Source organism: Zootermopsis nevadensis, unplaced genomic scaffold (genome assembly GCF_977971745.1).
Source record: "Zootermopsis nevadensis isolate Lab colony 2312 unplaced genomic scaffold, Znev_1.0 Znev_ptg000019l, whole genome shotgun sequence".
NCBI lineage: Eukaryota > Metazoa > Arthropoda > Insecta > Blattodea > Termopsidae > Zootermopsis > Zootermopsis nevadensis.
Genome location: NW_028259151.1, coordinates 10,232,120 through 10,245,398, shown reverse-complemented (window position 1 = coordinate 10,245,398; position 13,279 = coordinate 10,232,120). Strand labels below are relative to the sequence as shown.

The 13,279-nt window shown below is 37.1% G+C and overlaps 1 protein-coding gene across 3 annotated transcripts in view; it reads left to right on the top strand.

The window, feature by feature from the left end:
* Window positions 1-13,234, top strand: part of rogdi (rogdi atypical leucine zipper) — a 24,645-nt gene extending 11,411 nt beyond the window's left edge. Inside the window, exons 2-8 of one of the 3 annotated variants that reach the window (XM_087351302.1) lie at window positions 4,477-4,564; window positions 4,915-4,986; window positions 6,067-6,201; window positions 6,759-6,916; window positions 7,452-7,572; window positions 7,673-7,882; window positions 8,223-13,234. In XM_087351302.1, coding sequence (XP_087207428.1) covers window positions 4,556-4,564; window positions 4,915-4,986; window positions 6,067-6,201; window positions 6,759-6,916; window positions 7,452-7,572; window positions 7,673-7,882; window positions 8,223-8,291 — 774 coding nt within the window. In that variant the 5' untranslated portion in view covers window positions 4,477-4,555 and the 3' untranslated portion in view covers window positions 8,292-13,234. Of the gene's footprint in view, window positions 1-4,476; window positions 4,636-4,914; window positions 4,987-6,066; window positions 6,202-6,758; window positions 6,917-7,451; window positions 7,573-7,672; window positions 7,883-8,222 lie in introns of all 3 variants that reach the window. The other 2 variants (XM_087351301.1, XM_087351303.1) reach the window with 2 other exon arrangements.
* Window positions 13,235-13,279: the final 45 nt, after the last annotated feature.

Sequence of the window (13,279 nt, the reverse complement as noted above, 5' to 3'; positions counted from 1 at the left end):
TTGTCACACAGTGGTTCCAATCCCAGGCGGCAGACTTCTACGACACAGGTATTCAAAAGTTGGTCCCACGGTATGACAAATGTCTCAATTCCGGTGGCGAATATGTTGAAAAATAGCTGGACACTTGCTGTATCTGTTGCAATAAATATTTCCATGAAATTGTGTTTTGTTTCTGTAAACGGCCCCAGGGAAACTTACTTTGTGGACGAGCCTCGTAGCAAGCGCCATGATGCTCTTCAACGTTCAGATCGTAGTAGGAACGCGTGCATTTCGTTCTTCATGAACTCCTTATACGCTTTAGGTCATATTAAAATGTAATAGAATTTGGAGGTCTTATTTCAGAGGCGCCGCCCCAGATGACCTCAGTGACACTGCCTGAGAAGAGAAATCAATGGCGCGGACTTTATGGTGACCGTGTTTATTTCAAACGAGTAAGACGTATATGTCATCCGCATTTATCTTACTAACAGTGGAGATGGGTAAAGGATCTTAGGATATTTCGTACCTCGCAGTAGATAAACTATTATTGAATTTCACCGACTCTTGTATACATGATAATGACATAAAATGCGCAGAATTTGTTGTTAACCCTTTGAAGCCGAAGATCGTCTGAATATTATTTATGAATTCAGTCCGTACCGCGAAGAAAACACTACACCTCACCATTACGAAAATCAGCTGGTTAACCCTTTGAAGCCGAAGCTCGTCTTCATAATATTTACGAATCCAGACCGTACCGCGAAGAAAACACTTCACTTAACCATTAGAAGTCGAATCAGGCGGTACCACATAAGATTTAACAAAAGAACAACCCGGTCAAAGCCTTAACCAGCTGAGAGATTGTCAGTTTCTCAAGACCCACCGCGGCGCAATGGCGTGATTAATATTCGTCTTTCAACGTCAACACCGGTCATGACTCACGGTGTTCCGTGTTCTTTGGAGAGGGAATCGTAATATGACAAACGACAGCCGCTTCTGCGTGCAGTGTTACCACCTTCATGATGCCACTTGTTATTCGACGCTAGTGACCTCTGCAAATGAAACAGCGTCTTTCAGTATAATTTCTCAACAGCAGTGAAAAGAAAGTAGTTCATAAAATCGTTTCACTAAACATTTTTTACGAAAAATATAGTCAGGTTTGTCGCCGTTAATAAATTATTCCGTGCACATAATAATTCGACTGTTCTCAGTGGAACTGAACAGAATTATCATTCTTGGAAATGTATTCGGCCTGACTTAAGCCGTACATTGAAGACATGTCGCACGCGCTCTTGAGTTGGTTGTCACCACAAGCGCTCACTTCCGTAAACCAAGACTTCCTGTTTCATTGCAACCGCCGAAATTAGTTGACAAGTGATTTGTCTCCTCGTGCTGATAACTTGACAGTTTGGCTCTGTCAGAGTGTCACCAGGCTATGTATAGATGTCAGGACGCTTTCCTGTCGGACAGAAGTCAGTGAACGTTTGAGCAGGCATCGGACTTCGAAGCGTCAACCACACGGAACGCGTCTCAAGAGTACGGCCGGCCGCGTTGCTCGGTAGATGGCACAGAGCCAAAAATGGATGTGGCCACATCGCGTCGATAAGTCTGCACTACACCCGGAAAGAGCGCGCGCCTTTTTTTTAACGCTATAAGTATGTCGGAATACACCCACCACGGACATATTTGAAGCATCAGAGGTTTTAGAATGCGAGATTTTGAGATTTAATCGCTGTGAACAGCTCGGATTCTGTAAGCACTAAAATATACAGGACTTGCATAAAGAAAACGAACTTTTATTTTCGAAATTGCGCACAAGAAAGTACTGCCAAGATGTGCAGGGTAATTAATACCAGACACGAAGATCACTATTTGAATAATAAAAGGAACTACGTTTCAAAAACTATTGCTTTAATTTGAAGAATGCTGGGATCATCCAGAATGTTCCCGGGTGTCACGAAATACAGTTCACTGCTGGTGTTTCGTGCTCGATGTAAACAAATAGCGATGTTTAAATAGAAACAAAGTGATCAAGCTCTTTGTCGCCGGAAAGCAAAATATCCATGGGAAGGGCGGTCAGTCTGGTCGAAGTCGTGTGCCAAGTGTAACTGCTCTTGGCAATGAAGGACACAGCAGTTGCAAACAACTTAGAGCCTCACAAAAAATATTTTAATGTACATATTAATCTGCTGTGCAAACATTATTTGTCTTTCCTTTGCGTAGTAATTTTTGTGCAAATCGTCCCAACTCTCTATCCAAAACCACATAATTCCTTTTGAACCAGCCGTTTTCTACAAGACGATGTTTTCATAACGCGGTATTTTCCAAAAAAATAAATTGTCGCGTTATCGGACAAACGACTGTGTGCAGTGAACTGTCTTCTGAATAGTCTCCCAGAAATTGACAGGCGTTTCAGAGGTGTTTGCTGACTCCAGCACTGTCTCCCTGAAGACAATCATACTCATTCATGGCCCTGATGATGGAGGCAGAAAGTACCTGTGAAACGTCTGTCAATTTCTGGGAGACTACACGGCGCAACAACCCAGAAGACGGTGATCTTAAACAATACGAATCTCTTACAACGTGGATGGAATAAAATAAAAAAAACATCGGAAGAATGAGAATTATAAGATACAAGAAAAGATTGTTTTGTATAATACCCTTTACAGGCCAACAGGTGGTAAGTGTAATGTTGATTGAGGAATGAGTCCAAGTGGTGCTTTTCTAGACTGGATCGAGCTTAATCTGGGCGGTCCATTGTCTGTTTGTTGAGTAAGTATTACGATCTAGAACAAATGCCACTCTTACTGGAATTACTGATAAGTGGGTGACACTCTTTCGCGGTTTATAATAGCCGTTTCAATTGGAAGCTGCAGAGTTTAGGTCATGATTGTTGCACGTGTACCCTACGTATGTAGAACGAGTGGCTTATTTATGCGTAAACATTCTTTTCAGCTCGAAGCAGGCCACAGATAAGCTCACAGACGCTTTGAAGTGCGGAGTTCGTCCACCAAGAACCTAACCTCATTTCAATTAGTGTTCAATCTGACGGCAATTGTTGTTGGAAAATGGTAGCTTTTCACCGTGATAACGAAACGAAACCCATTATTGCATTCTTAGTGTAAAATGCAAAGTTCTTGAGCGCTAAAGATGTGGTACTATAGTAACCTAGATTAGATTATTAGAATTGTAATGACGCTGTTTGAACATCAGGGTTTATATTATTTTGTATTCCGTCGAATCAACTGACAAAATCATTAGGTCACTGTGAATAAGTAAGAATTCTAATGAGTTTGTTGTGTGACATATTTAATAAGTCAGCTGACACAAGGAACATAAAAGACAGACAAAGAACTTTGCATTATTTTCATGCTTGCTTCTAAGAATAGATCTATAAATGCCCACCTTCCACAAACATGTTATTTGACAACTTCCTTTGGCAACGCAGTATGTTTACGTGATACAGCCCATTCTTCTGTTTTTATTTCGAGAATAAACTCGTTTAATTACGCTTGCCACCTTGCTCTGCTCGAACATAAACATTAAACCCTATTTACAACGATGCTTCGCGTCGCCGCCATATTCTAGTGCTTATATTGTTTGTTTACACAACACAGACCACCACATTCTTAAGGCTCAGACCTCCGTTGACATGCCATTATCATACAAAAAACTGTATAGAACTGATCCAAAATTTCAGAAGAAATGCTTCAGAATTATCCGAAGTCTCCCATAACTTCGGCGAGATTTCAGGTTCTCACGACAATGAATATTAAGATGGCTGTCTTCTGTTGCACCGTGTGGTCTGGTAGACGGATTAGGGTGATCACTACCCTCCTCCTCTGAAACGTCGGCCAGCATCTACCATACTACATGGTGAAACATCCAAAAAAGATAGCCAACTTCTCCCCAAAAAAAAAAAATCTTTAAGCTAATGTATCTAGCAATTATTTATTCTCGTAGATCATGATGAAAAACTGTTTGAAGGATGCAATTTTCTTCAATCTTTTAAACATCTCTTCCCTTTTATGGTAATCGTTGCAGTTTTAAAATTCTACTGTGCTTTGGTACGTATTTTGTGTAAAGTGCAAAACAGTGGTTCTCAAAATTTTGGTACTTGCAGTGCTAAGTAAACTTTAAATTGTGAACACAGCATTGTTTTCGCACTACTGCACAATGTTATATTTTATAATTTTCAGAAGTTATTTTTTTGGGGGGGGGGGTGCTGAAGTTTCGCGTGTTGCGCCGACCTTGATTGCAGGAACTATTTTTGAACTTCGGGGGTCCCGTAATATTTACCGAACAACGTAAAGCTTTCATCCTTTTTTTTTAATTTCTCAATACGATCTAGATTAGTTTTTTTCCCGACAAACACTATCGCAGATTACCTGTCAAGTCACCACTAATGTACCGTAGGTTGTAAATATGGCAACTGTTTAATTCTGATAGCTTCTTATCTATCATGCCAGAACAAATGTGATTAATTATCTGTTGCAGTTTTCCTGAACATGCAATAACTGCTGTACTAAACCTTGCCAATTATTTTGGTACTTTATTTTATCACATACATTTACGGATGAAGTTGGTAAGCAAATTTTTTCATACTTCAAGCGGTTAGAAATGGCCGACTGCGAGAAGGAAGAAGCAGCTAATTTGGTAAGTTGATTAAATTTTAGACCCGAGACTAGTGCTATGATGTCGTGATAACTACGTAGGAAAATGAGTGCATTTCAATACCACTCTTCTAACAACGTTATCATGAAGGAGTTACTAAATTTGTCGTCGTAAGGGGCAATTAAACTGTATTGAACGAAGTAATTTATCTTTCGACATCGTTTTGAGTAATTTAGGTTATGTTTGGATCTCATTGAATACATAATGACTTTGTAGTTTACAGAGAAGGTTTGTTAAATTGTATTTATATGTTTGTTTCAGCAAGTGGAATTTGAATGGGTTTTGCATGAAGAGGTTCATGCTGTACTTAATCAACTTCATACCATTCTACTGGTAATGTATAGTATTTAATTGGTATTATTATTTGATTTAACCTCTTTGTTACATATTTTTGCAATGTAGGTGGGGTGTCTGTGTGTGTTGTGTGAGTAGTAGATTTTGTGTTTCAATATTTGTACTTAGAAGTGATATGACTTACTGCTGGTTAAAATATAGACATGGCATGAATTCGCCCAGTATTACACTATGTGTACCAGTAAATGTAAGAAGATAATTTTTACAGATAGTTTAGGATGATTCAGTTCACATTCATGGTTTTCTATTCATATTAATAATATTTATGGGCATACATAATGTATTGTGGTGGTGAATCGGTAGTCTGCTTATTCAGTACCCATACATGTTAACGACCAGTTAACATCTTTAATTTCAATTTAGTAATTAGTGTGAAATAAGTTTATAAAGCATATAAGCTGTGCAAAAGGAGAAAGTGAAAGAATCAAAAGGCAGTTTATAAGGATTTACTGTGTCTGCGACTACCCACAAATGTTGCTGATCATGAATTATTAAAATAGAAGGGTGAGAAGATTAAATAAATAAATCTACAAGGAATGAAGGGATAATTACTGCACTCCCAGTTATTCAAAGTGTAGGGAAAATAAAATCAAGAAGTAAGAAAGTAGTTCAAGAGTTGAATGAAAAAGTACAGGATTTTGATTAAAAGGTATGAAAGAAAGGAAGAATGAATACTTAAAAGAAGTGAATTAAGACAATATGATTACTTGTAAGAGATGTGAATTACCTATAATTGAATCAGTTGTTGTTCCTCTTAAATGCTCAACAAATTTAAGAATGTTTCACATCTTGGCAACATATATACATGTGTGTTTATTTCATTTTATGTGATATTAAATTGTTTCTGAAAAAATTGATGGCTTGTGTTTTAGATGAAAGAATACTTATGTGTGTACTCTGAGCGCTTTCCACTTATGATTTTATTCCTGCTGGGAAAATTCGAGGTGATGCCTTAAAACAGACTAATGCTTCTGTTTTTTTACAAGCTCAGTTATTGTTGTGGTGCTTTTAGTTTAGAGCCGTTCTGGGATTCCATAACGTGTATCTCGGTGTTTGCAGGAATGTGTTCGTCGGTTCCCCGTTCCCTTATGTGGGAATGACGGTCCACAAAAGCAGGACAAGTTTGTGTTGACGGCACCACCAGAGCAACTAAAATGTGTGGTGACACTCATGGGGGACAGCATCACACATGCGGTTTGTTTATTTTAAACCAAAATTATGGTAACCGTATGTAAAATGGAACTTTGTTTGAATGATTTCGCAGATTTAAGAATGAAAAGCATAATTAATACGAGGAAACGCCAGTAATGACAGAGGCAACTCGCATGTGGATTACAAAATTCTAGGACTGAATGTTTTTAAAAATAAAAGAGTCGTGTCCATTAGTGAAATTTATCTCCGTCAAAGCAGCCTACCCCTGATTAATGTAGCGATTCTAGCGGCTGTGCTGTTTTCACAAGCGAATGGACAAACCAAAGGTTTGCTGCGAAAAATTAAACCTCAGGAAACCAAACAATGTAGTAGTCGAACAAAAGTTTCAGTTTAAATTTTCAAATAGTTTTTAGGGTTTGAAAAACTTGGATGAATATCAAAACTTAAGCGAAAGATAGTTTGTTATGAGTTAAAGCAGAATAAAGCATCGCCCTGATGGTGGAGGCAGCAAGGACCTCTGAAACGTTGGTAGACTTGTACGAGGCTACGTGGCAGTACAACCCAGAAGACGGCTATGTTTATGTGAAACGTGTTTGCAGGACATAAGCTTCAAGGTCCAGCGCCAGCAGAACGTGATACATCGTACAACGATTCAGAATGATAATCCGTGGAAGCTGCAGCAGGTGCAAGATGCAGGAAATCATTTGCAGCAAGCTATTCTGCACATCGAAAATGTTGACAAGGACTACATGTTCCAGTGAGTATTGCGGGTGCCGTGGTAGGTACAGTAAAAATGTTAATCATTTCGTGCATGAAGACTGAAGATTAATTTTAAATTCATATTTTTATATTAATCCGATTTCATTACATCTGTGCCGGTATTTAGTTTTTTATAATTGTTTACGAGGTCTGGAAATAAAGTTTCAATAACTAACTGTAAACCTAAGTTGGACATTTACAAAATTGAGTTAAAACGATCTGGATCCTGCATAGAATAGAACGAAGTTTCCATTTGAGAAGATTTATATTATTGAAGTTGGGAGTTAAAAAAAATATTGCATCGTGAAAATGCCTGTTGGTTGAAAAAAATGGTTACTATTGCGACTGACTTCCAGATATGTTGATGTTATTGAGCTTAGGGGTTTAAAAATACATACTACAGCGGTCTTAAAGAGAAACCTATTAATTCATCATACAAAATATTTATTTGATAAATAAGGGAGCACACAGAAAGAAAGAACTGTTTTTCATTTAATTTAAAAAGAAAAGAATGTGAAAAATTGAATGTTTAGGTCATCAGAAGAAGTACTGCATGTCCTGGGCAGCATTTTGGGTTGCTTACAACGTGGACGTAGCAGTCTCATCGTGCCTCGGAAACGTACAATAGACGACTTGATGAAAAGTCGAAACATGGTACGTTCCTTTAAAGTAGAGGATTTTCTTTGCAAACTGAAGTACGCTTACCGCCGCACTGGTAGTAGTGTGTCACGTAAATTGTCGCTTTTTGGTTCAGAAATCTTTAGCTCCGAGTCTTCCTGAGGACTTGGCAATCAGCTTCTACATCCAGAGTCACAAACTGGTCTTTGCAGTGTACCAACTGAGCAGTGTTCATGGTACCATGAAGTTTGACTCTCATCAGGCAGAATGCTCTGTTCCATGGCTCAATGAGGTGTTGGTACTATTCACTGTAGCTCTGCAGCTTTGTCAGCAGCTTAAAGACAAGGTAATGTCATTGACTAGAAGGCCATGTCAGAAATATTCAGCACGAATGACTTCGAAATATGCATTTTTGTAGATGTTACCAAGTCAGGATGGATAATTTAGGCTTGAACTGAATTGTACGCAGTGTGTTGAGCATCTCATTGGCGATTGTTACATACGCTCAAAAATTCCAGTGGCAAGCTCTTTTCAGGTTCCATAAAATGCAGGGAATTTTTTGACTAATTGAATTATTATTATTAGTTCCTAAAGAAGGACTTTGCTGCATGAAGTTGGTTAATTATGCGGATTTGTATATTACAGAAACGCTAGTAAACTTATTTCCTTTATGTTCTGTATTGCAGATATGTGTGTTCTCTCAGTACAAAGATTTCACTGTTGGTTCACGCTCGCATTCAGCTCTATCTTGGTGAGCAGTAGCAGGATGATTGACATTTGGTATCATTTAGTTGTCATTTAGTATCATCTGATTAGGTGAAGTGGTGATCGGTAGAGCTGGAAAGTGAAGTGGCAAGAACACAAGAATGCCAGCAGTCTGTGATAACTGTAACCAGCATCTGCCTGCTATATCCTGTACGACAGTTACTTGTCTTGTATAATTATCACTGTTAGTTAATAGCGTCGAAAATCTACAACTCCCAGACAAACATTCCATATTCTCATTACAGGATGTAGTTTAGTAGTGAGAACAAATTTATTTACTGCATTCGATTCATTTGTGAAGATTCAAATGTATAATGGCTCAATCTAAAGTTAGTATCGTAGGGTAAGGAGGACGTTATGTTTGGAATCGGAAGTGTTACGTAGAAATTACTGCTACCGTGCAGACTAGGAATTAGTTCTTTATTCACAGGTCACATAATCTGTGAACTTCAGATTTGCTGGTGACCGAATTCATTTTGAATTTTGAATATTATGTATCTGCTTAATATAAAAGTAAGAGAAATAGCTCAGCGTACTTACAGAAGTAGCTCATGATAAATAGATACTTGTATTTCAAAATATGTTCCATTGGATGCCGGATGATGTCTGGGCCATGAAGGAACATTACGTCGTTTGTTGGCTTCCATAGATAGTGCTACTCATCATATCGTAAGTGTTCTGTCAGTACAGCAGGATTGGTCAGGTCCCTGTCAGTAGGAGCAGTGGAGGCGTCGGAGAAGACGATACGCAGTTCTAAGAGTCATGTTTGAGTTTAACCCATTACAGCCCATTTGTATTCTGTGTGCACAATGCCAATGTTATTAAATGTAATAAATTACCATATTTACTTGAATGACACATGACCACGTTTCCAACTTTTCGTTCGAAGAGGGGAATTTGTCATATTCAGCGAGTATGTTCCTGGAACTAAGTTTCTGTCAAAATAATTAGAATTTTTTATGTGCCTACGATCCAGTTTGTGGTATGAATTGAAGTTTTTCTGTGGGTTTGCTGGGATAATAGATTCTTCCTTGTACTTTTTAATGTTATTTCCAGAAGAATGTGGACTAATTTTAAAGTAACTTATTGTATATCACTGTGAAGGTGCAGCTTGTATTTAAACAAATTTAATATTCACTTTAGATGTTACTAGCAGTATTTTAGTGCAATATAATGATATTCAAGTAGGTATTAAAACACAAATTTGAATTGTATAAGAGGTTGTTCATCATTGAAGATGTTAATTTCTGTATATTTATGGATATAGTTGTTATGTACTCAAATTTGAAATGATATGATCAACTGCCTCTTGCACATGTTCTGCATAGACTTGGGTTAGGTTAGCAGGATTCAAATTCATTTGGCCAGGCGCAATATTTGCTACTTTTAAGCTTATCAGAGACAGTAATCAGCTAATAGTTATGTAAACCTTGGAGTAATTTAATTTTGGAGACCATTATTTCTTAAATAAGAAAGTGTAAAGTTTGTATTATATTCTGATGTTTATTAGAATCTTGTGTAAGTGTGCATGCTTGCGGTTTACTGAAAATTGAGTTTTGTTATGTTTGAGTGAAAACTGCAAGAAAGAGAATATTGATTTTTTTAAAGGTGTATTTATTGCTTTATTGCTGTAAATCCACGGCTTGCGTTTGTAAACGTTTCCTTTCATTTTTAATCTACTTCAATATATGTGCGCATCACTGATTTATAATAAACCTTCAGGTGTGAAATCAGGGTCTTTGAAATGAAATTTTATGTTCATTTCTCCTTATCTTTATCCAGTTTTCTGAACTTACAAAATCTTTTCAAATGGGGGGAAGTAGAAAGAACAGAAACTGGCTCCAAGTTGCATGTAGAGACCTTCACACACTTTCTGTATGCCCTTGGTACAAGTCTTTGCAATAATAAATTCTTATTTACATTTCAAATGTTCTAAATGTAATCTACAGGATGGCATCATATTCCATTCTCCATATTGGAGTCGCATCTATGTAATCTAGTACTGAATTTTGTTTCGACGTGCTGGTAATATATTTGCATTTTGCAGTTGAACACATTTTAAACAACCGTTTATCTGAGTATGTTAAGTTGCTGTATTTTTTTTGTTTCAGTTTATTATTATGGATTGATTAATTTTATAGCATGTCTGACTATTAATGTGTGTGTAAGATCATAAAATACAAAAACTGATATGTGGCCTAATAGTTCATACATCTGAATGGAAAAAGGAAATCAGTACTTTAAGGGAATACGCATGATAGGGAGATTATGATGGGAGCATTGGCTGGTTGTTTGCTGGACATCACGGTGAGCTTGTGCGATGCAGTACAGAACGTCGACACCCGCATCCATTTATCACAATTCTATTTAAATGCTGATGAAACCAGCTGCATAAATTGATTAGTGAGCTTCTCCTTTGTATCCTTTGTCATAAACATATTATGTTTGTTATTGTACTCTGCTACTAAATATAATTTGGTAAATTTGCTATCTGACTTGCTTTTTTGAACATATTTAATATTTTACGGTGATCATATAAAATTGTGTGTTTACCCACGCGTACAGAAATGAACACAGCGTTGAACAACACGTAATCTTCCTACCATGCTTCATGCAGATATTTAAAGTGTGTTATAATTAATATTTACGCATAATTCATGTTTAACTTATTAGGTTATAATATAACTAGGTGTTTTAATGTTCTAACTTATAATATTACAGGAGGAATAGACAGCTAGTATAAATTATTGTTTATCTGCTCATGAGACCACTCTGAAATATTTTGTGTGTGCTTTAAGACAATAACACTTAATGTTGTATGTTCTGGCATTTCTAGTGGCTAGGCTGTGAGGATTGTGTATTAATTCAAATTGCATCCTGTGTGGATATTTCTGTACAAGTCCTTGTTGTAATGCCATTGCCTCAGAAGGAAGGTTACAGATTGAAGATGACTCTGTTCTGGGATGTTGCCATGTAGTCTGGAAGAAGTTTACTGACATTACAGAGGTCCTTGCTGCCTCCGTCATCAAGGCCCTGATAATGGAGGCAGCAAGGACCTCTGAAACGTCGGTAACCGCACGGTTCAACAACCCAGAAGACGGCCATCTTCTCACTTAACAGTGGTACACAATGCCTTTTGCTGTGTTAATGTGGCTGTAATAACAGTATGTTCCAACAGTGAGTTCGAAATTAATGTTCACCTTTTCATTTCTAATAAGAGAGGCGTAGTTTGGGACTAGTGCTTCTCATTTATTTTAAATCAAGGCTAGAAATGGCTTTCGTCATATGAGATGTGATTGCAAAGGAAATGCTGAAATAAGTCATGACTGCTGCATTAAGCATCATTAAGGTAAAAACTGGGGTGAGGACTTGCTGGGTTTGCTAAGAGTCACTCATATTTAAAAATACGTATTTTCCACTGTCACAAGTTTTAGCGCTTTTTATAGACCAATGCAATGTCTGAATTGGTTGAGGGCAATGGCTGTTACATTGAAGAAGTACATTTGCTGATATCCAGTCATCAGGATAATATAAGGTCAAAAGCAATAAGTTATAATTCTTTGTATAAGGTATATTCATATAGCGTACACGTTTGTGCAGAACAAGAATGAAGCTGTTAGATAATCTTTGGACATGTGATTGTGATTTATGTAGTATGTCTGTAAAGTTATGCTGTAGTTTTCAGACATTGCTGTTCTGTAACAATTAGTGCTAGAGACATAAGTGGAACATGGAATGAAAGAGAAACTGAAAGTTTTTCTGTTTCTAAAGCTCAATTTGAGCTCCATTTGTTCCTTTGTTCAGTATTCCAGTTTTTGCTGTACCTGTATGAGAACATCTGGATTTACAGCATCAACTGCATTTCTGTTTCTTTACTTCAGATTGTGAGTGTTGATTTCACTTTTTACATCACTTACTTAACGTAGACCCATTGGTAACAGTAGTAGGGCAAAGTTAAAAAATCAAGGTGGTCAGTGTTTCAGAGTTCCTCGACAATGCGTATTTTAGACTCGTCTTTATAGAGGATCCTACAGATACTATATGAAGATATATATGCACATTCCTCTTAGGCGCCATGCTGACTTAGGCAGACGCTTCATTGGACGAAAATCAGTAACAAACCATGAAGTGAAGAGTTTGAGGCACTAGTTTCTTAATATGACGTGAACTTTTGCAGTTTCTCTTCAGACTGTGTTTCCTATTTGTATCATCGCTTAGTCAAGTTTGAAAACTGTGCCATACCTTTAGAGAGACATGCTGCATCCCATACCGGCGAAATGAATGTAACTCGAGTCGGTAGCCATCCTGACCTCATACCTTATACTTTTCTAGGATCAGCAATTACAGCATGGAAAAATATGAACTTATGAGGCTAGAGTGAAATTGGTTTTGATATAGGGACCTGAAATCGTGCATAATAATGGGTAAGTTATTTGAAAAAAATTACAATTTTTTGTTAAGGTAATATTTTTGTAGTATGCAAAACAACAATGTTGTGGCCATGCTGACATTTTTATTTAGTATTTAGTTGGCAGTAATAACTGTAATATGCCCAGTCATTCTAATTCCCACTCCCGTTTGCTGTTCAAGGGAACTTGATGACACTCGATGTATAACAAAGCTACTGCTGCTTTAGAGCTGCACTGTTCTGCTGCCATCCCTCCTTCTAAACTAAAGTGTTTTGAAAATTTTGTCATGGGGACTAGAATGATTGTTTATGTTATAATGAAATTTGATATGAAGATGTAAAAGTGTGCACATTATTTAAGAGAGATTATTTGTCACCCATTCCAAACATTGTGATAGTGTGAACCTTTGTACTTATGTGATAACTTATTCCCAAAAGATGATGATAATAATAATAATAATATTATCAATACTCTATGTGTAATATATTTACAATTGCAAGCAATAAATCAAAGTACCAGTGTGAGTAGGATTCATAAAATTCCTTAATGCACCACCTAAATTGTATTTT